At 50.4% G+C, this 26,723-nt stretch overlaps 1 protein-coding gene across 2 annotated transcripts in view; it reads left to right on the forward strand.

Annotated features, from left to right (window-relative positions):
- Positions 1-26,723, forward strand: part of hacd4 (3-hydroxyacyl-CoA dehydratase 4) — a 237,277-nt gene that overhangs the window by 184,596 nt on the left and 25,958 nt on the right. For both annotated transcript variants that reach the window (XM_072516929.1, XM_072516928.1), the window contains exons 2-3: positions 14,720-14,826; positions 25,934-26,061. In XM_072516929.1, the coding sequence (XP_072373030.1) occupies positions 14,720-14,826; positions 25,934-26,061 (235 nt within the window). The remainder of the gene's footprint in view (positions 1-14,719; positions 14,827-25,933; positions 26,062-26,723) is intronic.

Genomic DNA, 26,723 nt, shown 5'->3' on the forward strand with positions numbered 1-26,723 from the left:
TAATTACTTTAAGAAGCCGTCTAATGTTGGATGTCAGGTGCCTGCCCTTTACAAATCCCGTCTGATCCTCCCCAATTATCTCCGGGACACAATTCTCTATTCGAGTGGCCAGGATCTTTCCCAATAATTTGGCATCTACATTCAAGAGGGAGATTGGCCTGTACGATCCACAGCTTTCCAGATCCTTGTCTCGCTTCAGGATGCGAGAAATTGATGCCTGTTATAACGTTGGGGGGGGGGGGGGGGGAGTACTCCCAGCTCCTGGGACTCGTTAAAAGCCTTAACCAGGAGCGGCCCCAGTAACCCAGAGAACTTCTTATAAAATTCCACTGGCAATCTGTCAGGTCCCGTGGCTTACCCGATTGCATCGTCCCCAGTCCATCCATCACCTCCCCAAGCTCAGTCAGGCCACTCAGGGTCTCCTCATTTACCTTCAGGATTTTTAGCCTCCCAAGGAATTGGTTAGGCAGCAATACTACTGTATTTGGGCGCTGACCATAGAGATGAGAACATACCTTACCCACCTGCTTAATTTAGGATTTCCAAGGTGTCCCCTTTAATTGGCAAATTGTGCTCACGTTTAACTCAAAATAATCCTCCTCCCACTTTGAAGGAATGCAAATTTGGAATGACTGTGTTTCAGGTAGACAGTTTAAAAATAGTACATGTCAAATTACAGACCCACATCACTACCTTCTCCCCTACCGCCACCCACAATCTCCCACCCCCATTCACCTTGTCCCTCCCAACATATCCTTTCCTCTCCCCTCTGTTACACTTAACCTTCCTCCTTTATCATTGAGTCTATAACCATCAAAATCTCCACACACGTTATGGTCCCCGTCAGCCTCCCTCACTTCCTCAAATAGCCTCCCTCCTTCGCTGCCTCCTCTCTTACTCCCTCAGTCAGCTTCCCTCCCTCGCTGTCTCAGTCAGCCTCCCTCCCTTGCTGCCTCTGGCAGCCTCCCTCCCTCGCTGTCTCAGTCAGCCTCCCTCCCTTGCTGCCTCAGACAGCCTCCCTCCCTCGCTGCCTCAGACAGCCTCCCTCCCTCGCTGCCTCAGACAGCCTCCCTCCCTCGCTGCCTCAGTCAGCCTCCCTCCCTCGCTGCCTCAGTCAGCCTCCCTCCCTCGCTGCCTCAGTCAGCCTCCCTCCCTCGCTGCCTCAGTCAGCCTCCCTCCCTCGCTGCCTCAGTCAGCCTCCCTCCCTCGCTGCCTCAGTCAGCCTCCCTCCCTCGCTGCCTCAGTCAGCCTCCCTCCCTCGCTGCCTCAGCCTCCCTCCCTCGCTGTCTCAGTCAGCCTCCCTCCCTCGCTGCCTCAGTCAGCCTCCCTCCCTCGCTGCCTCAGCCTCTCTCCCCGCTGCCTCAGTCAGCCTCCCTCCCTCGCTGCCTCAGTCAGCCTCCCTCCCTCGCTGCCTCAGTCAGCCTCCGTCCCTCGCTGTCTCAGTCAGCCTCCCTCCCTCGCTGCCTCAGCCTCCCTCCCTCGCTGCCTCAGCCTCTCTCCCCGCTGCCTCAGTCAGCCTCCCTCCCTCGCTGCCTCAGTCAGCCTCCCTCCCTCGCTGCCTCAGTCAGCCTCCGTCCCTCGCTGTCTCAGTCAGCCTCCCTCCCTCGCTGCCTCAGCCTCCCTCCCTCGCTGCCTCAGCCTCCCTCCCTCGCTGCCTCAGCCTCCCTCCCTCGCTGCCTCAGTCAGCCTCCCTCCCTAGCTGCCTCAGTCAGCCTCCCTCCCTCGCTGCCTCAGTCAGCCTCCCTCCCTCGCTGCCTCAGTCAGCCTCCCTCCCTCGCTGCCTCAGTCAGCCTCCCTCCCTCGCTGCCTCAGTCAGCCTCCCTCCCTCGCTGCCTCAGTCAGCCTCCCTCCCTCGCTGCCTCAGCCTCCCTCCCTCGCTGTCTCAGTCAGCCTCCCTCCCTCGCTGCCTCAGTCAGCCTCCCTCCCTCGCTGCCTCAGTCAGCCTCTCTCCCCGCTGCCTCAGTCAGCCTCCCTCCCTCGCTGCCTCAGTCAGCCTCCCTCCCTCGCTGCCTCAGTCAGCCTCCGTCCCTCGCTGTCTCAGTCAGCCTCCGTCCCTCGCTGTCTCAGTCAGCCTCCCTCCCTCGCTGCCTCAGCCTCCCTCCCTCGCTGCCTCAGTCAGCCTCCCTCCCTAGCTGCCTCAGTCAGCCTCCCTCCCTCGCTGCCTCAGTCAGCCTCCCTCCCTCGCTGCCTCAGTCAGCCTCCCTCCCTCGCTGCCTCAGTCAGCCTCCCTCCCTCGCTGCCTCAGTCAGCCTCCCTCCCTCGCTGCCTCAGTCAGCCTCCCTCCCTCGCTGCCTCAGTCAGCCTCCCTCCCTCGCTGCCTCAGTCAGCCTCCCTCCCTCGCTGCCTCAGTCAGCCTCCCTCCCTCGCTGCCTCAGTCAGCCTCCCTCCCTCGCTGCCTCAGTCAGCGTCCCTCCCTCGCTGCCTCAGTCAGCCTCCCTCCCTCGCTGCCTCAGTCAGCCTCCCTCCCTCGCTGCCTCAGTCAGCCTCCCTCCCTCGCTGCCTCAGTCAGCCTCCCTCCCTCGCTGCCTCAGTCAGCCTCCCTCCCTCGCTGCCTCAGTCAGCCTCCCTCCCTCGCTGCCTCAGTCAGCCTCCCTCCCCCGCTGCCTCAGTCAGCCTCCCTCCCCCGCTGCCTCAGTCAGCCTCCCTCCCCAGCTGCCTTAGACAGCCTCCCTCCCCCGCTGCCGCAGACAGCCTCCCTCCCTCGCTGCCTCAGTCAGCCTCCCTCCCTCGCTGCCTCAGTCAGCCTCCCTCCCTCGCTGCCTCAGGCAGCCTCCCTCCCTCGCTGCCTCAGTCAGCCTCCCTCCCTTGCTGCCTCAGTCAGCCTCCCTCCCTTGCTGCCTCAGTCAGCCTCCCTCCCTCGCTGCCTCAGTCAGCCTCCCTCCCTCGCTGCCTCAGTCAGCCTCCCTCCCTCGCTGCCTCAGTCAGCCTCCCTCCCTCGCTGCCTCAGGCAGCCTCCCTCCCTCGCTGCCTCAGTCAGCCTCCCTCCCCAGCTGCCTCAGTCAGCCTCCCTCCCTCGCTACCGCAGACAGCCTCCCTCCCTCGCTGCCTCAGTCAGCCTCCCTCCCTAGCTGCCTCAGTCAGCCTCCCTCCCTCGCTGCCTCAGTCAGCCTCCCTCCCTAGCTGCCTCAGTCAGCCTCCCTCCCTCGCTGCCTCAGTCAGCCTCCCTCCCTCGCTGCCTCAGTCAGCCTCCCTCCCTCGCTGCCTCAGTCAGCCTCCCTCCCTCGCTGCCTCAGTCAGCCTCCCTCCCTCGCTGCCTCAGGCAGCCTCCCTCCCTCGCTGCCTCAGTCAGCCTCCCTCCCTTGCTGCCTCAGTCAGCCTCCCTCCCTCGCTGCCTCAGTCAGCCTCCCTCCCTCGCTGCCTCAGTCAGCCTCCCTCCCTCGCTGCCTCAGACAGCCTCCCTCCCTCGCTGCCTCAGACAGCCTCCCTCCCTCGCTGCCTCAGGCAGCCTCCCTCCCTCGCTGCCTCAGGCAGCCTCCCTCCCTCGCTGCCTCAGGCAGCCTCCCTCCCTCGCTGCCTCAGGCAGCCTCCCTCCCTCGCTGCCTCAGGCAGCCTCCCTCCCTCGCTGCCTCAGGCAGCCTCCCTCCCCCGCTGCCTCAGACAGCCTCCCTCCCCAGCTGCCTCAGTCAGCCTCCCTCCCTCGCTGCCTCAGACAGTTCTGCCCTACTGTCTTTTGAATGCAGCCACTGGACCTCAGTCATGGCATGTCCCAGAACAATCCTCCTCAAAAGGAAAAAGCAGAGACTACTCAGTCTAATTTATCGCATGGCCAATGCTTGCCACCCGCACATTGATTCTGTTTACACTTCCCGCTGCCTCAGGAAGGCAGACAGCATTATCAGAGACCCCTCCCACCCAGGCATTGCCTTCTTCCAGACCCTTCCATCAGGCAGAAGATGCAGAAGTCTGAAGACCCGCACATACAGACATAGGAACAACTTCTTCCCCACAGCTACTAAACTCCTCAACGACTCCCCCTTGGACTGATATGTTCCCTGTAAGAACAATATTCACGATGCCCTATGCTGCTCTTGCTCATGTATTTGCTTTGTTTGGTCCTTTGTTCCGCACTGTAACCAATCACTGTTTGTCAATGTACCATTTGTCAATGTACTCTCTCGATTATTCTTTTTTTTTGTCCTCTATGTACGTACTGTGTACATTCCCTTGGCCGCAGAAAAGTACTTTTCACTGACCTTCGGTACATGTGACAATAGATCAAATGAAATAACTCAAGCAAGTACATTATCTCACCTGCTACATGCAGGTGCACAATTATATGCAGTCATGAATCTGAAGGCACATATTTTCCATCGCAGAAAACTTAATTTGAAAGGTGCACTTAAACCTGATGAAACTCATGGGCCGAAGACTGACCTAGGAGAGGTTATGGTTGATCAGCGGGGGGGGTCACATGTAACGTTCGGGGACTGAATGGGCCAATCAAAAGGGCCCGTGTGTTCGCGCACTTAAGGCAACTGAAGGCGGACGTGGCCATGTTGCAGCAGACACATTTGAAGGTGGGGGCTCAGATTAGGTTGAGGCAGGGGTGGGTTGGGCAGGTGTTTCATTCAGGATTGGACTTTAAAACGAGGGAGGTGGCGATCTTGGTTAATAAGTGGGTGGCATTCGAGGTGGGGAAGATAGAGGCGGACCCGGGGAGTAGATATGTTATGGTTAGTGGGAAGTTGGAGGGAATGGCCGTAGTATTGGTAAATATATATGCCCCAAATTGGGACGATGTTGAGATTGTCATACGGGTGCTGGGGAAGATCCCAGACCTGGATTCATATCGACTGATAATGGGGGGAGATTTCAACACGGTCCTGGATCCGAGGCTGAACTGGTCGAGTTCCAGATCTGGGAAGGTATCAGCTATGGCAAAGGAGCTGTGGGGTTTATGGAGGGGGTGGATTTGTAGAGATTTGGGATGCCAAGGAGTAAGGAGTTTTCATTCTGCTCCCATGTGCACAAGATATATTCCCAGATAGACTGCTTTGTGTTGGACAAAACGCTGCTGGCTGAGGTAGTGGCTGCTGAATATTCAGCAATTGTGGTGTCAGACCACGCCCCGCAATGGGTAGGCCTGCAAGTCAACAAAGGAAAGGCCGAGCGGCCGCAATGGAGGTTGGATGTGGGGCTGTTAGAGGAGGAGGAGGTGTGCAAGCGGGTGAGGAAGGCCAATCAGGGATATATAAAGATCAATGACCAGGTGAGGTTTCGGCGGGGGGATGGTGTGGGAGGCACTGAAGGTGGTGATAAGGGTGAAACTCATCCCAATTCGGGCACATAAGGAGAAGACTGAGCGGGCAGAGTTAGACAGGCTGGTAGGTAAACTTTTACAGGTGGACAGGAGGTATGCGGAGTATCCGGATGAAGGGCTTCTGAAGGAGCATCGGAGACTGCCGCTGGAATTTGGGCTTCTGTCCACAGGTAAGGCAGTGGTACAGCTGAGGAGGGTGAAGGGGGCGGTGTATGAATATGGGGAAAAAGCCAGCAGGATGCTGGTGCACCAGCTGAGGAAACAGGAGGCGGCGAGAGAGATTGGGAAAGTAAAAGATACAGGGGGTAGTTGGTTTTGGATCCGGCGGGGGTGAATGATGTGTTTCGGGAGTTTTACAGTAGATTGTATAAATGGGAACCCTCAGCTGGGGAGGAGGGTATGAAGCGATTCCTGGGGGAGCTGGAGTTCCCGAGGATAGATGAGGAGTTGGTGGAGGGTTGGGGAGCCCCAATTGGGCTTGGGGAGGCTATACACGGGTTGGGGACGATGCAATCGGGTAAGGCCCTGGGACCTGAAGGATACCCGGTTGAGTTTTATAAAACGTTTTCTGGTTTGCTAAGGCTTTTAATGAGTGCAAGGAGCTGGGGGTGCTCCCCCCAATGTTATCGCAGGCATCGATCTCCCTTATTTTGAAGCGGGATAAGGATGCGGAGAGTTGTGGGTCATGTAGACCGATCTCCCTGTTGAATGTGGATACTAAATTGCTGGCAAAGATCTTGGCTGTGCGCATAGAGGATTGTGTCCCGGAGGTAATAGGGGAGGACCAGAAGGGCTCCTAAATGTGATAATGATGCCTGCAGAGTGGCGCGAGGTCGAGGTGGTGGTGGCCATGGATGCAGAGAAGGCCTTTGATCGGATAGAGTGGAGGTACCGGTGGGATGTCCTGGGAAGGTTCGGGTTCAGGCAGGGATTCGTGGATTGGGTCCGGTTGCTATATCAGGCACCAGTGGCGAATGTCAGGATAAACCGGATCCAGTCAGAGCAGGGGGACAAGGCAGGGGTGCCCACTTTCCCCACTACTGTTTGCCCTGGCCATAGAGCCTTTGGCAATGGCGCTGAGGGCATTGAACATTGAAGGCGGGGGATAGTGCGAGGGGGGGATGGAGCATAGGGTCTCGCTCTATGCGGGCGGTTTGCTCCTGTATATAACAGACCCGTTGGGGGGGGGATCGCAGGAATTATGGGAATACTGGAGGAATTTGGCCGGTTCTCAGGCTACAAACAAAACATGAGCAAGAGTGATGTCTTCGCGATCCAGGCAAGGGGCCAGGAGAGGAGACTGAGGGAGATGCCGTTCAAAGGGGTGGGAAGGAGTTTTAGGTATCTGGGGATTCAGGTGGCAAGGTACTGAGGTCAGCTTCATAAACTAAATTTGGGCAGGGTGATTGAGCAAATAAAGGGGACTTCCGCAGGTGGGACGTGCTCCCGCTGTCATTAGCGGGGAGGGTACATATTTCAGTGGTTAGGAAGTGGGTAGTGGGGGGGGGAGGGGTCAGTGTGGGAGCGGGTAGAGGCGGCATCTTGTAAAGGCATGAGTTTGGAGGCTCTGTAATGGCACGTCTGCCGTTCTCGCCAGCTCGGTACTCCACAAGCCCAGTGGTAGTGGCAGCCGTGAGAGTTTGGGGGCAATGGAGGCAGCACATGAGACCAGAGGGGGCGATCTGTGATCACCGATCTGTGACAATCACCGGTTCACTCCAGGAGGGCTGGATAGGGGCTTTAGGAGGTTGCGGCGGGCAGGGATTGAGAGATTTGGCGATCTCTTCATTGAGGAGGGTTTCCTAAGCCTGGAAGAGCTAGAGGAGGAGTTTGAGTTACCGGGTGGGAACGGATTTCGGTACTTGCAGGTACGGGTCTTTGTCCAAAGGCAGGTTCCAAGCTTCCCTCGCCTCCCTCTAAGTGGACTACAGGATAAAGTGGGGCTGGGGAGGGGAGGGGGTCGTAAATATATAAGGAATTGATGGAGTGGGAAGGTAAAGAGGAAGTGGAACGAAGCTTTGAGAGGGGAGTTGGAAGTCAGGCTATGGGAGAAGACCCTGAAAAGAATCAATGCAATCTCATCATGTGCCAGGCTAAGCCTGATCCAGGTCAAAGTGGTCCACAGAGCTCATATGACTGTGGCCCGGATGAGTAGGTTTTTTGGGAGGTGGAGGACAGCTGTGGGAGGTGCAGGGGAAGTCCAGCCAATCATCTACATATGGTTTGGGAATGTCCGAAGCTGTGGGGATTTTGTCGGTGATTCGCAGATGTCATGTCAGAGGTCCTGAGGGTGGCATGTGGCGCAGTAGTTAGCACTGGGATTACGGCGCTGAGGACCTGGGTTCAAATCCCGGCCCTGGGTCACTGCCCATGTGAAGTTTGCACATTCTCTCCATGTCTGCGTGGGTTTCACCCCCACAACCCAAAGATGTGCAGGTTTGGTCGATTGGCCACGCATAATTGCCCCTTAATTGGAAAAAAATAATTGGGTACTCTAAATTTATTTTTTTAAATGTCAAGGTCCTAGAAGGGATGGTGACTCCGAGTCCAGAGGTGGCAATATTTGGAGTGTCGGAAGATACGGGAGCTCAGGAGGGAGAAAGGCTGACGTTTTGGCCCTTTCCTCCCTGGTGGTCTGGAGACGGATTTTGCTGGGATGGAGAGACTCGGAGCCTCCAAAGTCAGGGATGTGGGTCAGTGACATGGCAGAGTTTCTCAGGCTAGTGAAGATTAAGCTCGCTTTAAAGGGTTCAATACAGGGGTTCGCTCGGAGGTGGCAGCCGTTCATCGAAAACCGACCGTCAGCAGAAGAGGGGGGTGGAGAATGGGTGGGGGTGGGAGCTGGTGGGGGAAGGAGAGGCATGGAAGTGGAGAATAAGGGCAGGGAATCTAATAAATGGGTAGCTAGGAGTTAGGGCGAGGGGAAGTTGGGTATGTTACTGTGGCGCCTTTGCGTGTGTTGGACCGTTCTGTTATTTAGAATGTTAATATGTTAAAATGTTAAAATTATAAATGCCTCATTAAAATGTTTCTAAACAAAAAATCTGATGAAACTGCCTTTTAATGAGCACACATGAAATGCTGATGTTTGCAAAAGGACTTCCTGATGTTTGCTGCCTTCAAACTTCTGAGAACTTAATCCCTCAGTTAAATCCCACCATCAGGAAGAGCCATGCCCGAGAGTGACAGTCTTTGGGCTATCACAACAGCCAGGGTTACACATGGGGAAGATAGCCGACGCCCTTGCTTTCGCTTCCCTAATCGCACGCCAGAGAATGCTGCTCAGCTGCCGATCAGCAGCACCACCCACAGCTGCAGACTGGCTGGAGGACCTGCCGGAATTTCTCCATCTGGAGAAGATCAAGTACACCAGGGTCGGAGGAAGGCTTCCTCAAAGCATGGGGACAATTCGTCGGCCTGTTCCAAGAGCTGTTCAGGACCAACAGCAACTAGGGGAAGAGGGAAGAGGGAAAGGTGGGAGAGAACAGACAAAAACACAACACTAAGAGGTACAAAAAGGGAAGTGAGGAGGAAACCTAGGGGAACCACAGAAAGATGCATGGGGGGGGGGGGGGGGGGAGAGGGGACAGAAAGCTCCCGCTCCCCAAACCCACAAGGCCTGCAACAAAAACCACAGAAGGAAGGGGGGGGGAGGAAAAGAGGGGGAAGAACAGGAGCTTAGTGATAGAACACCCAGAGTGGAAGAGTGGGATACCAGGGAGGGGGAGGTAGGGAGAGGGGAATGGGGGGTGGCGAAAAGATATACCAAGAAAGATTGTATGTACGTAAGAAATGTATAAAATGTAAATATCGGATGCAAAAGTTTTCCGATGTAAAATTGAAATGCCAATAAAAATACTTTTTTTTGAAAAAAGGAAGCTGACTTTGCCTCCTTAAAAATTAAGTTCCCCCACCCACCAAGCTTCCTGCTCCTGGCAGCTCAAGGTTCCACCCCATAAATATTATGGCCAGAAGAGCAGGCCAGAGGCTGTGAATAATGCAAGTAACTCCCCTCCTGACTCGCCAAAACCTGTCCACCATCTACAAGGCACATGTCAGGAGTGTAATGGAATACTGCCTACTTGTCTGGGTGAGTGCAGCTCCAACAGTATTTAAGAAGCTCACCACCATCCAGGACAAAGCTGCTCGCTTGATTGGCACTCCAGCCACCACCTTAAACATTCGCTCCCTCCATCACCAACGCACAGTGGCAGCAGTTTGTATCCATTTACAAGATGAACTGTAGCAACTCACCAAGACTCCTTCAACAGCACCTTCCAAACCCGCTAGCACTACCACACAGTAGGACAAGGGCAGCAGATGGATAGGAACACCACCAACTTCAGGTTCTCCTCCAAATGAACCACCATCCTGACTTGGAAATATATCGCTGTTCCTCCACTGTCACTGGGAACTCACTCCATAAAAGCAACATTAACTTCTCATTCAATTTTCCTTTTAAGATCTAGCTTGATCTAACGTGTTTAGGGTACGCATGTCACTAGAAAGTCGTGTAGTGTACATTTTGCAACACCTCGAAATAATATGCAAGTTTACTAATTGAATTACAGCCTCAAAAAATGAATGACTGGTGTGCCATGGTGACTCTTTGAGAGAAGCATCAATTTTCATTTTCCACTTGAACTGTTGTGAAATGTATTCATGCTGCCACAGGTATGTAGTTGTAAGAAATCAACTTGCAGCTTTGAGCTCACCCAAACGTGGCACAGGAATTAAATAATTACCCTCTTAGGCCCTAGCAGGAGAATGATATTCCAGATGGGAAAGTGTGTCAAAATCAGACTCCTTTAGGCAGTCAGAGATCAAAACTATTTTCAAATATTGGACTCTAGACATACAGAGCCCCTGAATAAAGCTTAGAATGCAATGAAAACACATTGCTATTTGAGCAAAGCACAACTCAAAGCATAATACAAATCATCAATTGAGAATCATCAAAAACCTATTACGGGATTTATTGTGATTTGACTTAATGGAATTATTTTTCTTGATAGGAAATGTGTTTCACAAAACCTTTGTTAAAACTTTGATTATTTACTTTAAAAAAAAAAAACATTTTTTATTCTCCTTTTTCACATTTTCTCCCACATTTACATCCATCAACAATAAACAATAATCAGCAAGATATGTCAGTCCCCATAATAACAACGATCCCATCTACCCACCAACCCCCGAACCTGAACCCGCATGTTTACATAAACAAATGACAAAAAGGAATCCGGGATTACCCGTAGTCACCCTTAATCTTACACAGTTCCCCCCCCCCCCCCACCCCACCCCCCACCGCAGGTCTCCAGCTCCTCCCGTCCACTGCCTCTGCCTCTTGTAAAACTCCTCCTCCCAACCTCTGTCCTTCCCCCCAACTTTCCACCCCGGCTAGACCACTCGGACCCTGTTCTGCCAGGCTCCGATGGCCGCAGCCCCTCCCCCACCTCACTCCCGTTCACTGGCCGGCTTAAACCGGCCAACGTGGAGGCCCCCGCCCGGATCCCTTTCCCACTTGCCCGGCCCTAGGAAAGCCCAAAGATCCCCTTTTAACACACAAAACCCGCATATCCACCTACACCCCAAAGAACTCTCATTTCGAGTGAAAGTCCCGTCCCTTCCCTTTTCCAAATATATACCACATTGGCTCCTTTAATCTCTACACCCGCGCGCAGTGATACAAAAAAGAAGAAAATACAATCATGAGGTTACATCGGCACATGTCCATTCCCCAATTTGTCAGTTCTGTCACAGTCCTTCTGCTTTCGCAAACTCCTCCACTGCTTCCGCCGTTCCAAAATAAAAGTCCCTGAAGTCACCCTCAGCTTCGCTGGACATACAATGCCGCACCGCACCTTGCTAATGTTCAGTGCCCTCTTCACCCGGTTGAAGGCAGCCCGCCTCCTTGCCAGCTCCACCGTAAAGTCCTGGTATACACGTATACCAGCTCCAGCCCACTGCACCACCCGCTTCTGCTTGGCCCAGCTCAGGACCTTCTCCTTCACCTTGTACCTATGGAAGCACAGAGTCACTGCCCTTGGCGGCTCACTCGCCTTTGGTACAGGCCTCCACGACCAATGAGCCCGATCCAGTTCATATCGGGAGGGATCCTCCCCCTCCCCCAATAGTTTTGCCAGCATCGCAGCAAAATACTCAGTCGGCTTCGGTCCTTCAACTCCTTCGGGCAGCCCCACAATCCTCAAATTCTGTCGCCTGGATCTGTTTTCCAGGTCTTCCATTTTTCCTTGCAGATCCTTGTTAGTATCCATCACCTTCCGCATCTCTTTCCCCATCGAGGCAAGTTGATCACCGTGATGCAATAACGTCTCCTCCCCATCCTTCAGCGCCTCCCCTTGCTCTCGCACCTCCGTCCTCACCGGGGAAACCGCCTCCTCCACCAGCACACTCAAACCTCCCTCATCTCCTTCCTCACCTTCTCCATGCATCTCGCAATCTGCGCCAACTGCTTTTCAAATTCCGCAGCCATCACCTTAGTTATTTCTTCAGCCGTAAGCAGTGCGGCCTTCCCTGGTGCTCCAGCCTCCATTTTTCCTGGTGACCCCGCGGTGACCTTTCCACTCCCCGACTGACCTCCAGCTGTTTTTTTTCCGGCCGTTTTCTTGCTCACCCTCGACATTTTTCTTTGTTCTTTTTCTCCTCCTGTGTCTTCACTGTGCCTCCTCCGTGCCTTCTCCCTGCTTAACATAGAACATAGAACAATACAGCGCAGTACAGGCCCTTCGGCCCACGATGTTGCACCGAAACAAAAGCCATCTAACCTACGCTATGCCATTATCATCCATATGTTTATCCAATAAACTTTTAAATGCCCTCAATGTTGGCGAGTTCACTACTGTAGCAGGTAGGGCATTCCACGGCCTCACTACTCTTTGCATAAAGAACCTACCTCTGACCTCTGTCCTATATCTATTACCCCTCAGTTTAAAGTTATGTCCCCTCGTGCCAGCCATATCCATCCGCGGGAGAAGGCTCTCACTGTCCACCCTATCCAACCCCCTGATCATTTTGTATGCCTCTATTAAGTCTCCTCTTAACCTTCTTCTCTCCAACGAAAACAACCTCAAGTCCATCAGCCTTTCCTCATAAGATTTTCCCTCCATACCAGGCAACATCCTGGTAAATCTCCTCTGCACCCGCTCCAAAGCCTCCACGTCCTTCCTATAATGCGGTGACCAGAACTGTACGCAATACTCCAAATGCGGCCGTACCAGAGTTCTGTACAGCTGCAACATGACCTCCCGACTCCGGAACTCAATCCCTCTACCAATAAAGGCCAACACTCCATAGGCCTTCTTCACAACCCTATCAACCTGGGTGGCAACTTTCAGGGATCTATGTACATGGACACCTAGATCCCTCTGCTCATCCACACTTTCAAGAACTTTACCATTAGCCAAATATTCCGCATTCCTGTTATTCCTTCCAAAGTGAATCACCTCACACTCCTCTACATTAAACTCCATTTGCCACCTCTCAGCCCAGCTCTGCAGCTTATCTATATCCCTCTGTAACCTGCTACATCCTTCCACACTATCGACAACACCACCGACTTTAGTATCGTCTGCAAATTTACTCACCCACCCTTCTGCGCCTTCCTCTAGGTCATTGATAAAAATGACAAACAGCAACGGCCCCAGAACAGATCCTTGTGGTACTCCACTTGTGACTGTACTCCATTCTGAACATTTCCCATCAACCACCACCCTCTGTCTTCTTTCAGCTAGCCAATTTCTGATCCACATCTCTAAATCACCCTCAATCCCCAGCCTCCGTATTTTTTGCAATAGCCTACCGTGGGGAACCTTATCAAACGCTTTGCTGAAAACCATATACACCACATCAACTGCTCTACCCTCGTCTACCTGTTCAGTCACCTTCTCAAAGAACTCAATAAGGTTTGTGAGGCATGACCTACCCTTTACAAAGCCATGCTGACTATCCCTGATCATATTATTCCTATCTAGATGATTATAAATCTTGTCTCTTATAATCCCCTCCAAGACTTTACCCACTACAGACGTGAGGCTCACCGGTCTATAGTTGCCGGGGTTGTCTCTGCTCCCCTTTTTGAACAAAGGGACCACATTTGCTGTCCTCCAGTCCTCTGGCACTATTCCTGTAGCCAATGATGACATAAAAATCAAAGCCAAAGGTCCAGCAATCTCTTCCCTGGCCTCCCAGAGAATCCTAGGATAAATCCCATCCGGTCCCGGGGACTTATCTATTTTCAGCCTGTCCAGAATTGCCAACACCTCTTCCCTACGTACCTCAATGCCATCTATTCTATTAGCCTGGGGCTCAGCATTCTCCTCCACAACATTATCTTTTTCCTGAGTGAATATTGATACGGCTTCTGCCGCCACCGCGGACCCTGGGACCGGGCTTAAAGCCCCAAAAATGCCGTTGCCGAACGGGAGCCCTCCATTGTGCGGCCGCCTCCCGCCTGCCGTCACCGGAAGTCGATTATTTACTTTTTAAGCATAATAGGAAAAACATGATACAATTTGACAGGCTTCCAATTCTCATCAATATCTTCAATGCACTGTTCTTATTCCTTTGGGTTTTTACTTTTTCATTGTTATTTGCTGTCTGTTGTTATCACCATGGAAACTACAACAGGTGCCAACTAAAAGCGCAGACACAAACTGTATGGAGATTTATTGCAAGAGTAGCCTACAATTGACTGACCTCTAGTTTCTGGGATTCTTATAAAAAGGGGGAAATAATGTGAAGTTGAAGGATGAGCCATTTGCTCCACTTAAGGAGTCTTTGGATTTATAACCAAGTGCCCAGGAATTCACATTACAATCTGGAATACCATTTGATCACTCCGATTCTAGTTAGATGTGTACAGTCAGTAATTTTGGCTGACTCATTAGGTCAGTGATCCAAAGTGAGGGTATTAGAAAATTGTCAAGACCATTACAATTGTAGAGAGAAGCATGCGGTTTTAAGTGGCATTTGTGAGTATATAAATGGCTGAAACAATTCCATTCATTTAATTGAAGCTTGGTGGCAGTCCCTATCATGAGGCCAAAAAGTGACAAAAATGTAAATGATAATTAAAAAAGACATCAAGAGAAATCAACATCAATGCTTTTAGGTCTTTTTTATCAGAACCATAGACCGGTAACGGTGCAGAAGGAGGCCATTCAGCCCATCATATCTCCGCCAGCCAAAAACAGAATAAAGAAACTAGCCGCTCATTTTAATCCCATTTTCCAGCACCTGGGCCGTAGCCTTGCACCATTTATTACTGTGAAAGAATCATTTAACGCCCTCAAATGTTATATTGCCCTCATTTTTATCTGACAGCATGAAGAAGCATCACCTAACCTTCACTGCTCTATTCTCTAGTTAGATTTTGCTAAGCGAGTCAATAATGCCCATTTTAAACGCAGCTTGAAACTGGTTTTGTTTTCTTTTTCTCAGATATAAGTTGAAGACCTTGTACCTTTTCACATACAATCTGATACAGTTCTGTGGATACTCCTGGATATCTACAAACATAACTGCCAGGTTCTTAACATTTGGTGAAGGTAAGGATTTTCTTCCTGTATGTGCTCGGGCAGGGTTTTCTCACATCGAATATTGGGGATGCTTCCTGCAGAGTTTGCTTTCTGCAGAGGCCATTTACTGAAAGCAGATATTCAAATGTATTCTCATACACTCTTCAAACATAAGGCTTCAGACACTACATTAGGCTCAAGAATCTGCGCTGCCATGGTTGGCCTGCACAGACTCATTTGATTGCCCTGTTTGATGTGCCATGCAGTTGGCTGTTCTATCCATGCAAGACGTCTTTGGACGTGATTTAGCGGATAAAAGTTAAACGTCCGCTTTTGGGCGCGTTTGGCAGGGTGTTTCTCGGCGGCTACAGCGCAAAAATTCACCCCGCTATACATTGGCTCATTGCTGGATCTTTGGGCCTTAGGGAGCTTCTCGCCGCCGAGGCCACACTTTAGTTGATTTCCTGCTGAGATCAGGGCACCATTTTGAATGGTAGCCCTGATCTCTACATGACACCTCCCCCCTTTCAGCACCCATCCCACTTTTTGGACCCGCCCCCATACCTTCGTAATTTTGTCAAGGCCCCTGGGAACGTGCACCCCCCCACCCCCATGGTACCGTTATGCCTGGTCCACATTTGGGGAAACCGGTGCTAAACAGCACCCTGGCAAGGTCTCACAGACGTGGCCGTTGACTCCCGGGGGCTTGTGAATGAGCCGAATGGTTCATTTAAATATGCAGATTTGGATCTCGTCCAGTGAGGACGATATCTTGACCGCGCCAGGCGGAGCGAATCGGGTGACTCGCCATTGGGCCTGTGCGGAGCCCGATTTGGGACCCTCGTGCGATTCACCCGTTGCGCCCGGATCCGCGACGGATGTAACGCTGTCACTGAATCACGCCAGTTGTCACAATGCCCTGTGACATCAACCCACTCATGCTTGAGGTGAACTTTTTCAATGCTGGACATAGTGCTTCGGATACCTGTCAGTACATTGTGAATCTTCTGCTCTTCCTCAATGATATATCCTCTTCATCAGTAGCCTGCAGGTTACACCATTTGTGTGCAGCTGAGTAGAGCATGAAGAAGGCAGTGCCTTCAGAGGTGGAATGTCTTTTGCTGTTCTCTTGCTAAGCCAAACAGTCCAACTATCTATCAACTGGTCCCACCAACGTGTGAATATCTGAGCTGGTGGATGGTAAGCTGGAGTCATGTGATGGTGGACCCTGAGAAGAAATCATCCCCTTTGAAGATTCATCATTTGCAGGTCCGTGGAGGCCGGTTGCATGCATGGAAGTCCGAGTGGAAATTAAAAAATATTAGTACTGGCAAGGTAAGAGTGTTACAACGTATCATGGTGAAGATGATCAGATGTCACTGACTGCTAAAACCAAGTCTACATGACTGAGTGCTGTATGACATGTGAGATTTACCTGTATAACTTCCTTTTGGTGGCAGTGTCACAATGGGTCATTGGGCCCCTTGTTGAGCTGTAAGTTGATTGTGTGAATTATGTTTGATTCTGACATCAGGTTACTGGCAGGTCCCCATCTCTCCATCCACAATGAATAGGGACAGCAATGACCACCATTGCTTTCTCCTCCGTGAAATCTATGGATGCCCCTGCTCTTTAGATCTATCCTCTCTAGAGTCCTCTGCTCTTTCTCCTGTGATATAGGAAAGTGAGTTTAATGCCATGCGCTCAGCTGATGGATGCCTTTGGTGAAGAGGTCTATCAAGGAGAGACATCAATTGACGTAAGGATCAGGGTGAATTCCAGTGGCGGATTAATATGGTTATGTGAGGAAGTTCATGGAAAGAGAAGGATCGCTATGCTTGCAACGTCATTGGATGTGAGAAGTGAAGTGATGGAGTAAAGTGAGGGGGTGTGACAACGTGCACATCAGAATGTAGGTGGATATGTGAGTCTATTCACCTTCCCTGACCTGGTTAGGTTATTAAGAGCTTGCAGCACTGAATCTAGGATTGTGGCAAAGTGCTCCTGATGCTGAATTCCTGGGACATCTCCAGTTACATAGGAACAAAGAGAAGTGCAGAATGCAGGCTGCAGGCAATGCTTCCTTCTTGATGGCTTTGATGCAACTGAGGAGGAGAAGAGCCTGTTGGCATCTGGCAGGCCCCAGGGAACAGCCTTACCTTGACGAATATGGGCCAATGGGGCCTCATAAAGACCCAGAAGCTGAGGATGGAGACATTTGTTGTGACACATGATGTTCTGAAGACGCCTCCCATATATGGAGTTGAGTGAGAGACCGTGCCAAAGCTACCTTCAGTTGTCAAAGGATGTGATGACTCACACGTGCCACATTATTCGGGAGGCTTTTGCCACAGGGACTGGGAGGCCACCTATTGCCAGTGGCTCAAAAGGTGAACACCACACTTGCCCTATGCGGAAGAGGATCATTCCAGGCCTCCACTGGGACTCTCTGCGGAATATTGCATTCCTCCACTCATAAATGCATAAGGCAGATCACTGATGCCCTTTTCAATTCCAGTTTTCCCCGATGAAGCCAGTAAGGCTGCCAAAGCAATGAGACGTGCAGCAAGCTGCAGCTTCCTACATGTGCAGGATGCCATCGGCGTACACACATGTGGCCTTGAGAGCTCATTGGCAGCAGCCAGTAAGATTTATCAAGAGCAAAAGGTCCCACTATCTCAATGTGCAGCTGACCTGTGACCACTGAAAACCGATTATGCAGGTTTATGCGAGGTACCTGGAAGCTGGTGTGTTTTGAGTCACTCGCACAATTGACAAACTCCTATAACGTCACATGGTCATAGCTGGCTGGCAGAAATTTCAAGAGTCAGCAAGTGCAAGCTAAACTCATTGCTGTGCACCATGCAGGTGGAGAGTGTGAACTATTATAGGGGTAATGTTTAGCCCTGAATATGGTCACAACATCATGCTGCAGGCCACCATAAACAGCTACGGTTCTTGACTATTCCTTGAACTGTAACCCACACCCAAACTTGACAAACATTACATTGGCTTTGTTCATGTAGTTTCTGTGCACATGCGGGTGACTGAGTTGAGATTGAGTGAGACACCCAAATTGGGAAATACTTGAGGACAGGGTTGGAGGAGTTGATCTGTTACACAGGTATGACCTTGTCATTGCATCACCTAAGAGATCCATTCACTCCCTGAGACTTTGAGTCAAAAAGCAAAATATATTCTACACCTGTGCAAAGTATATACAGTTAGTGAACACCTGTGCCACCATTGCACTCTCAGTACTTCTTAGTTTTTCTAACCTTACAGCTAAGCTTCTTACATCCCCAACATCCACAGCAGAAGTGGAGGCAGCCTGCTGACTCAGACTGAGGAGGGTGAACCTGATCAACAGCAGGAAACTGATATCAGGCCGTGGGCCTCCACAGGACACGCGCCAATCTCAGAAAACAGGGCGTCCTCTGGAGGCCCATGGCCTGATAACGGTCCCCTGCTATGGATCCGGTTTACCCTGCTTTGCCTGAGTGGCTGGAGTTACTGGGGGTGGAGGGGATTTGGAGCAGTTCAACACCCTTGGAGAGTTCTGGGTGGAGGCTCCCCATTCTCCTTGTTGGTGCCTGAGGGGCCCTTCCTGAATTCTTGAGGAGAAGGGACATCAGGAGGGAGTTTCAGGTGTCTTGTCCCGCTCTTGCCTAGCCACTGAAGAATCCTATTCATGGCTATAGCGATGGTGTGCTGATCTGAGTGCTTATCCAGCAGAATGCTCAGTTTCTGCTGGATAATTCTGCCCAAGGTGTTTTTCTCCCAGTGCTTTTTAAGGCCTTTAGTTGCTGTATTTCTAATTATCCATTCCAAAGCAATCAGTTCATTAGTAGTTGCACCCAGAGCTGGAGCATTTCCTTGGCATGGTGGGTCCCTCAATGCATGAGGCTGAAATGAGCACCCTTCAGCTTTGTGATGCACTGCGCTCCAACCACTTGCACCAGAGGGGGTTCTCTCTTGTCAGACTCTGAGGCCTCAATTTTAATCCCTCCTCCCCTGACCCTCTGCCTCCCATCCAGTGGGATGGGGATTAAAGTATCCAAGCTACTCAATCATGACTCAACCCCATTCATGTTCTTCAAATTTTAACATCCTGAAATCAGGCCATTCCCATAAAAGGCAGTCGGCAGCCTGATTAGTTTTCCAAGTAGCAGCCTGATGACATCACTTAAATTTAAATGGAAGTGAGAAACCGGTCTGATCTTTCAGCTGTTCGCTGCTGATCCAAGGCAGGAGATGCTGATTCCTATTCCCAAAGGTACATGCTAAAGATTTTTTCGTCCGGGCCCCATAAGGAACGCCTGGAACTGAATCCCCCTTTTTGTGTAAGGGACATAGAACATAGAACAATACAACGCAGTACAGGCCCTTCGGCCCACGATGTTGCACCGAAACAAAAGCCATCTAGCCTACACTATACCATTATCATCCATATGTTTATCCAATAAACTTTTAAATGCCCTCAATGTTGGCGAGTTCACTACTGTAGCAGGTAGGGCATTCCACGGCCTCACTACTCTTTGCGTAAAGAACCTACCTCTGACCTCTGTCCTATATCTATTACCCCTCAGTTTAAAGTTATGTCCCCTCGTGCCAGCCATATCCATCCGCGGGAGAAGGCTCTCACTGTCCACCCTATCCAACCCCCTGATCATTTTGTATGCCTCTATTAAGTCTCCTCTTAACCTTCTTCTCTCCAACGAAAACAACCTCAAGTCCATCAGCCTTTCCTCATAAGATTTTCCCTCCATACCAGGCAACATCCTGGTAAATCTCCTCTGCACCCGCTCCAAAGCCTCCACGTCCTTCCTATAATGCGGTGACCAGAACTGTACGCAATACTCCAAATGCGGCCGTACCAGAGTTCTGTACAGCTGCAACATGACCTCCTGACTCCGGAACTCAATCCCTCTACCAATAAAGGCCAACACTCCATAGGCCTTCTTCACCACCCTATCAACCTGGGTGGCAACTTTCAGGGATCTATGTACATGGACACCTAGATCCCTCTGCTCATCCACACTTCCAAGAACTTTACCATTAGCCAAATATTCCGCATTCCTGTTATTCCTTCCAAAGTGAATCACCTCACACTTCTCTACATTAAACTCCATTTGCCACCTCTCAGCCCAGCTCTGCAGCTTATCTATATCCCTCTGTAACCTGCTACTTCCTTCCACACTATCGACAACACCACCGACTTTAGTGTCTGCAAATTTACTCACCCACCCTTCTGCGCCTTCCTCTAGGTCATTGATAAAAATGACAAACAGCAACGGCCCCAGAACAGATCCTTGTGGTACTCCACTTGTGACTGTACTCCATTCTGAACATTTCCCATCAACCACCACCCTCTGTCTTCTTTCAGCTAGCCAATTTCTGATCCACATCTCTAAATCAACCTCAATCCCCAGCCTCCGTATTTTCTGCAATAGCCTACCGTGGGGAACCTTATCAAACGCTTTGCTGAAATCCATATACACCACATCAACTGCTCTACCCTCGTCTACCTGTTCAGTCACCTTCTCAAAGAACTCGATAAGGTTTGTGAGGCATGACCTACCCTTCACAAAGCCATGCTGACTATCCCTGATCATATTATTCCTATCTAGATGATTATAAATCTTGTCTCTTATAATCCCCTCCAAGACTTTACCCACTACAGACGTGAGGCTCACCGGTCTATAGTTGCCGGGGTTGTCTCTGCTCCCCTTTTTGAACAAAGGGACCACATTTGCTATCCTCCAGTCTTCTGGCACTATTCCTGTAGCCAATGATGACATAAAAATCAAAGCCAATGGTCCAGCAATCTCTTCCCTGGCCTCCCAGAGAATCCTAGGATAAATCCCATCAGGTCCCGGGGACTTATCTATTTTCAGCCTGTCCAGAATTGCCAACACCTCTTCCCTACGTACCTCAATGCCATCTAATCTATTTACCTGGAGCTCAGCATTCTCCTCCACAACATTATCTTTTTCCTGAGTGAATACTGACGAAAAATATTCATTTAGTATCTCTCCTATCTCTTCAGACTCCACACACAACTTCCCATCCCTGTCCTTGACTGGTCCTACTCTTTCCCTAGTCATTCGCTTATTCCTGACATACCTATAGAAAGATTTTGGGTTTTCCTTGATCCTTCCTGCCAAATACTTCTCATGTCCCCTCCTTGCTCGTCTTAGCTCTCTCTTTAGATCCTTCCTCGCTACCTTGTAACTATCCATCGCCCCAACTGAAACTTCACACCTCATCTTCACATAGGCCTCCTTCTTCCTCTTAACAAGAGATTCCACTTCTTTGGTAAACCACGGTTCCCTCGCTCGGCACCTTCCTCCCTGCCTGACCGGTACATACTTATCAAGAACACGCAGTAGCTGATCCTTGAACAAGCTCCACTTATCCAGTGTGTCCAACACTTGCAGCCTACTTCTCCACCTTATCCCCCCCAAGTCACGTCTAATGGCATCATAATTTCCCTTCCCCCAGCTATAACTCTTGCCCTGCGGTGTATACTTATCCCTTTCCATCATTAACGTAAACGTCACCGAATTGTGGTCACTGTCCCCAAAGTGCTCACCTACCTCCAAATCCAACACCTGGCCTGGTTCATTACCCAAAACCAAATCCAAGGTGGCCTCGCCTCTTGTTGGCCTGTCAACAAACTGTGTCAGGAAACCCTCCTGCACACACTGTACAAAAAACGCCCCATCTAATGTACTCAAACTATATCTTTTCCAGTCAATATTTGGAAAGTTAAAGTCTCCCATAATAACTACCCTGTTACTTTCGCTCTTATCCAGGATCATCCTCGCCATCCTTTCCTCTACATCCCTAGAACTATTTGGAGGCCTATAGAAGACTCCCAACAGTGTGACCTCTCCTTTCATGTTTCTAATCTCAGCCCATACTACCTCGGAAGATGAGTCCCCATCTAGCATCCTCTCCGCCACCGTAATACTGCTCTTGACTAGCAGCGCCACACCTCCCCCTCTTTTGCCTCCTTCTCTGAGCTTACTAAAACACCTAAACCCCGGAACCTGCAACATCCATTCCTGTCCCTGCTCTATCCATGTCTCCGAAATGGCCACAACATCGAAGTCCCAGGTACCAACCCATGCTGCCAGTTCCCCTACCGTATTTCGTATACTCCTGGCATTGAAGTAGACACACTTCAAACCACCTACCTGAACACTGGCCCCCTCCTGCGACGTCAAATCTGAGCTCCTGACCTCTATACTCTCATTCTCCCTTACCCTAAAACTACAATCCAGGTTCCCATGCCCCTGCTGCATTAGTTTAAACCCCCCCAAAGAGCACTAACAAATCTCCCCCCCAGGATATTTGTGCCCCGCAGGTTCAGATGTAGACCATCCTGTCTGTAGAGGTCCCACCTTCCCCAGAAAGAGCCCCAGTTATCCAGAAATCTGAATCCCTCCCGCCTGCACCATCCCTGTAGCTACGTGTTTAATTGCTCTCTCTCCCTATTCCTCATCTCACTATCACGTGGCACGGGCAACAACCCAGAGATAACAACTCTGTTTGTTCTAGTTCTGAGCTTCCATCCTAGCTCCCTGAAAGCCTGCCTGACATCCTTATCCCCTTTCCTACCTATGTCGTTAGTGCCAATGTGGACCACGACTTGGGGCTGCTCCCCCTCCCCCTTAAGGACCCGGAAAACACGATCCGAGACATCACATACCCTTGCACCTGGGAGGCAACATACCAAACGTGAGTCTCTCACGCTCCCACAAAATCTCCTATCTGTGCCCCTGACTATCGAGTCCCCAATTACTAATGCTCTGCTCCTCTCCCCCCTTCCCTTCTGAGCAACAGGGACAGACTCCGTGCCAGAGGCCCGTACCCCATGGTTTACCCCTGGTAAGTCCCCCCCCCCACAAGTATCCAAAGCGGTATACTTGTTTCTCAGGGGAACGACCGCAGGGGATCCCTGCACTGACTGCTTTTTCCCAGTCCCTCTTTCAGTTACCCATCTATCTCCAATCTTTGGTGTAACTAATTCCCTGAAGCTGCTATCTATGACCCCCTCTGCCTCCCGAATGATCCGAAGTTCTTCCAACTCCAGCTCCAGTTCCCTAACTCGGTCTTGGAGGAGCTGGAGATGGCAGCACTTCCTGCAGGTAAAATCAGCAGGGACACTAACGACATCCCTCACCTCAAACATCCTGCAGGAGGAACATTGCACTCCCTTCCCTGCCATCCCTCTAACTTTCTACCAAGATCTGGCTAACAACTAAATTAAATTTTTTATATTTAAAAAAAAAATATTAATAACAATAATAAAATATGGTACTTACCTCACACCAAAGGGTTTTATTATTAGGTTAGAGGAGGAGGGCGGGTGGGAGACACTACACGTGTAGTGTCTCGGGTTTCCTCTCCACCAGAATTTATTGGTGAGGGTCTTCCCAGAAGTCCGCGGGTCGACTTCCTGTTCCCACCTTAAACACTAAAATTTAAAAAAAAAAATTTAAAGGAGAGACTTACCTCCCAGAAATCACTTCCGCACTGCCCCCGCTGAAATGGACTAGCCTGCTCCGCTCCTGCTGAAATCGACTTGGCCTGCAAGGTAAGTAAGTTGTTAATCAGTACTTACCTCACCCAGGCAGCGACCTTATACACGTCCCCTCTGCCTCGCAGCTCCCGCGCTTTTTCAAATTCCCGCGCTGTTTCTAAGGTCCCGGCTATCACTCCCGAACTAAACAGCTGACCTGCAAGGTAAGTAAGTTAATCAGTACTTACCTCACCCAGGCAGCGACCTTTTAAACGGTCCCCTCTGCCTCGCAGCTCCCGCGCTTTTTCAAATTCCCGCGCTGTTGCTAAGGTCCCGGCTCTCACTCCCGAACTAAACAGCTGACCTGCAAGGTAAGGAAGTGATTAATCAGTACTTACCTCACCCAGGCAGCGACCTTTTAAACGGTCCCCTCTGCCTCGCAGCTCCCGCGCTTTTTCAAATTCCCGCGCTGTTTCTAAGGTCCCGGCTCTCACTCCCGAACTAAACAGCTGACCTGCAAGGTAAGGAAGTGGTTAATCAGTACTTACCTCACCCAGGCAGCGACCTTTTAAACGGTCCCCTCTGCCTCGCAGCTCCCGCGCTTTTTCAAATTCCGCGCTGTTGCTAAGGTCCCGGCTCTCACTCCCGAACTAAACAGCTGACCTGCAAGGTAAGGAAGTGGTTAATCAGTACTTACCTCACCCAGGCAGCGACCTTTTAAACGGTCCCCTCTGCCTCGCAGCTCCCGCGCTTTTTCAAATTCCCGCGCTGTTGCTAAGGTCCCGGCTCTCACTCCCGAACTAAACAGCTGACCTGCAAGGTAAGGAAGTGGTTAATCAGTACTTACCTCACCCAGGCAGCGACCTTTTAAACGGTCCCCTCTGCCTCGCAGCTCCCGCGCTTTTTCTAATTCCCGCGCTGTTTCTAAGGTCCCGGCTCTCACTCCCGTTCATCCCGACCATTCATCAAGGTCCCCGGTTCTCGTGTCTACCACTGAATTAACTTTTCTCCGACATTAATCTAAGCATAAGTGGGATTGCCTTGGGATAGGGAGCATCCTGAAAATGGCAGGTCTCCGTGACCAGAAATAGCAGATGAATCATTTGAAGGTAAATACTTAAAATGGTTTACTTTTGATTCGGCAGGTATATTAAATGCACACCACACGCCGTAGCCTTTCCTTCTGGTTAAAATTCAGAGTGAGGCTGTTGTAATTCATGAACCTGAGGAAGGAGCAGCGCTCCGAAAGCTAGTGACATCGAAACAAACCTGTTGGACTTTAACCTGGTGTTGTAAGACTTCGTACTGTGCTCACCCCAGTCCAACGCCGGCATCTCCACATCGTAATTCCTGAAAATACCTTTACAATGAAACAAAATCAGTGTGAGTAATTGTGTTGGAGAATGGAACAATCTTTCACTTTTAGCGTTCAGCATCAATTGTCGGCACTTTCGGATCGGATGAGTTGCATTCTCACTGCTGAACATACAACTTCACTTCAGTGAGGGTCCTTTGGAAACACATCAACAGCTGAAGTACAGATACTCGAAGCACATCTAAAAGCAAGTTTGAATATTTGACAATAAGAAGGGAAATCTGCTGCAGCACATGGACATACGTTGCATGGTAGCAGCTGGGACAGTTGAATGTCTCTGGACAAGGTCTTTGATACTAACAGTAACTATCACTTGCCATGCTGGCCCACAGCGTTGGTTGATTGTTGGTTTTGGTCATGCCATCAGGGCTTTAACAATGATGCCATTTGGGTGAGGTATGGGTGTCTCCAGAATTGATGTGCCCAGTGAACTAGGAATGGGGACCAAATTTCAAAGGCTTATTTGATCTTAGATTGTTTCTATCTACCATAATGCTTCAGTGTAGGGGTTCTGAGAGGATCTCCTGTTGCCATCAATTTATTGAATAAATCAAGAATGAAAGCCGATTGGTGTAGGAAATTGAGATTAATACAGCTCGGAAGATGTCACCTGTTTTTAAATATCTGTTTTTACAAATTTGTTCACGGAATGTGGGTGTCGTTGGCTAGACCAACATTTGGTGTCCATCCCCAATTGCGCCTGAGAAGGTAGTGGTGTGCTGTCATCTTGAACCGCTGCAGTCCCGCTGCATAGGTACAGTGCGGTTAGGAATGGAGTTCCTGGATTTTAACCCAGTGACGCTGAAGGAGCTGTTAGGGATTGAAGATCTAATTGTGCCACGATCATGAGATATGAAGGTCCTATTCAAAGGACATCAAGGGCTTTATTGTTGCATTCCTGGCTCCCACTTCGTATTGGTAGGGACAAGGTAGTGTGAGACATCTGGTAGGTTAAAAGAATGGTTAACCCCACTGAACTGGGAAGTTATCTGCGGCACAATCCAAGTCATAATACGTGCCATTTTGTACATTTTACCCGTTGCCAAATCAGGACCCTCTGTCTTGTATGCCAATCCTTTGTAGGGAAGCAAGCCAGTCAGTCTGCTGCCAGACTTGTGTCGATGTGACTGCACCCAAGTGCTTGGGGGAATGTGAGAGCAGCTACTTTTCACTGTATCTGATCGCTGGAACTAGGAAATGACAATATTTTATTTTTTGTGGTTTTATTGAAGACAGCCTGGTGGACACATACCATTCCATAGGAGCTGTGATGGGTTGCTGCCAATTGTTGTCAGTTCTGGAATTGATCCACATACTCTCTGGCATTGAACAGAGCCCGTTTCTTCCCCGATTCTTACAGGTAAGGTTAATAACCTAAAGCAAATCAAGCTCTTTCTTTCCCTGTGTGAACTTGTGATTTCTGTTTCTTTATTAAATCCAGTTGTCTGACATTCCTCAGATAGAAGTCTTACAACACCAGGTTAAAGTCCAACAGGTTTATTTTAAATTACTAGCTTTCGGAGAGCAGCTCCTTCCTCAGGTGAATGAAGTGGTGGGTTCCAGAAACGTAGATCTAGACAAAGTCAAAGATGCAATACGATACTTTGAATGTGAGTCTTTGCAGGTAATTAAGTCTACAGGTCCAGACGGAACAACTGGAGAGAGGGATAATCACAGGTTAAAGAGGTGTGAATTGTCTCAAGCCAGGACAGTTGGTAGGATTTTGCAAGCCCAGGCCAGATGGTGGGGGGTGAATGTAATGTGACATGAATCCAAGGTCCCAGTTGACAGTTGGGGAACATTTCAACAGTCAAGGGCATTCAGCCTCTGATCTTCGGGTAAGCGTTCTCCAAGGCGGCCTTCAGGATGCACTACTACGCAGAATCGCCGAGCAGAAACATGAGTACGGCCTCAATCAGGACCTTGGATTCATGGCGCGTTTCATTCACCCCCCCACCATCTGGCCTGGGCTTCCGAAATCCTACCAACTGTCCTGCCTTGAGACAATTCACACCTCTTTAA

The sequence above is a fragment of the Scyliorhinus torazame genome, chromosome 9, assembly GCF_047496885.1.
Source record: "Scyliorhinus torazame isolate Kashiwa2021f chromosome 9, sScyTor2.1, whole genome shotgun sequence".
Lineage (NCBI taxonomy): Eukaryota > Metazoa > Chordata > Chondrichthyes > Carcharhiniformes > Scyliorhinidae > Scyliorhinus > Scyliorhinus torazame.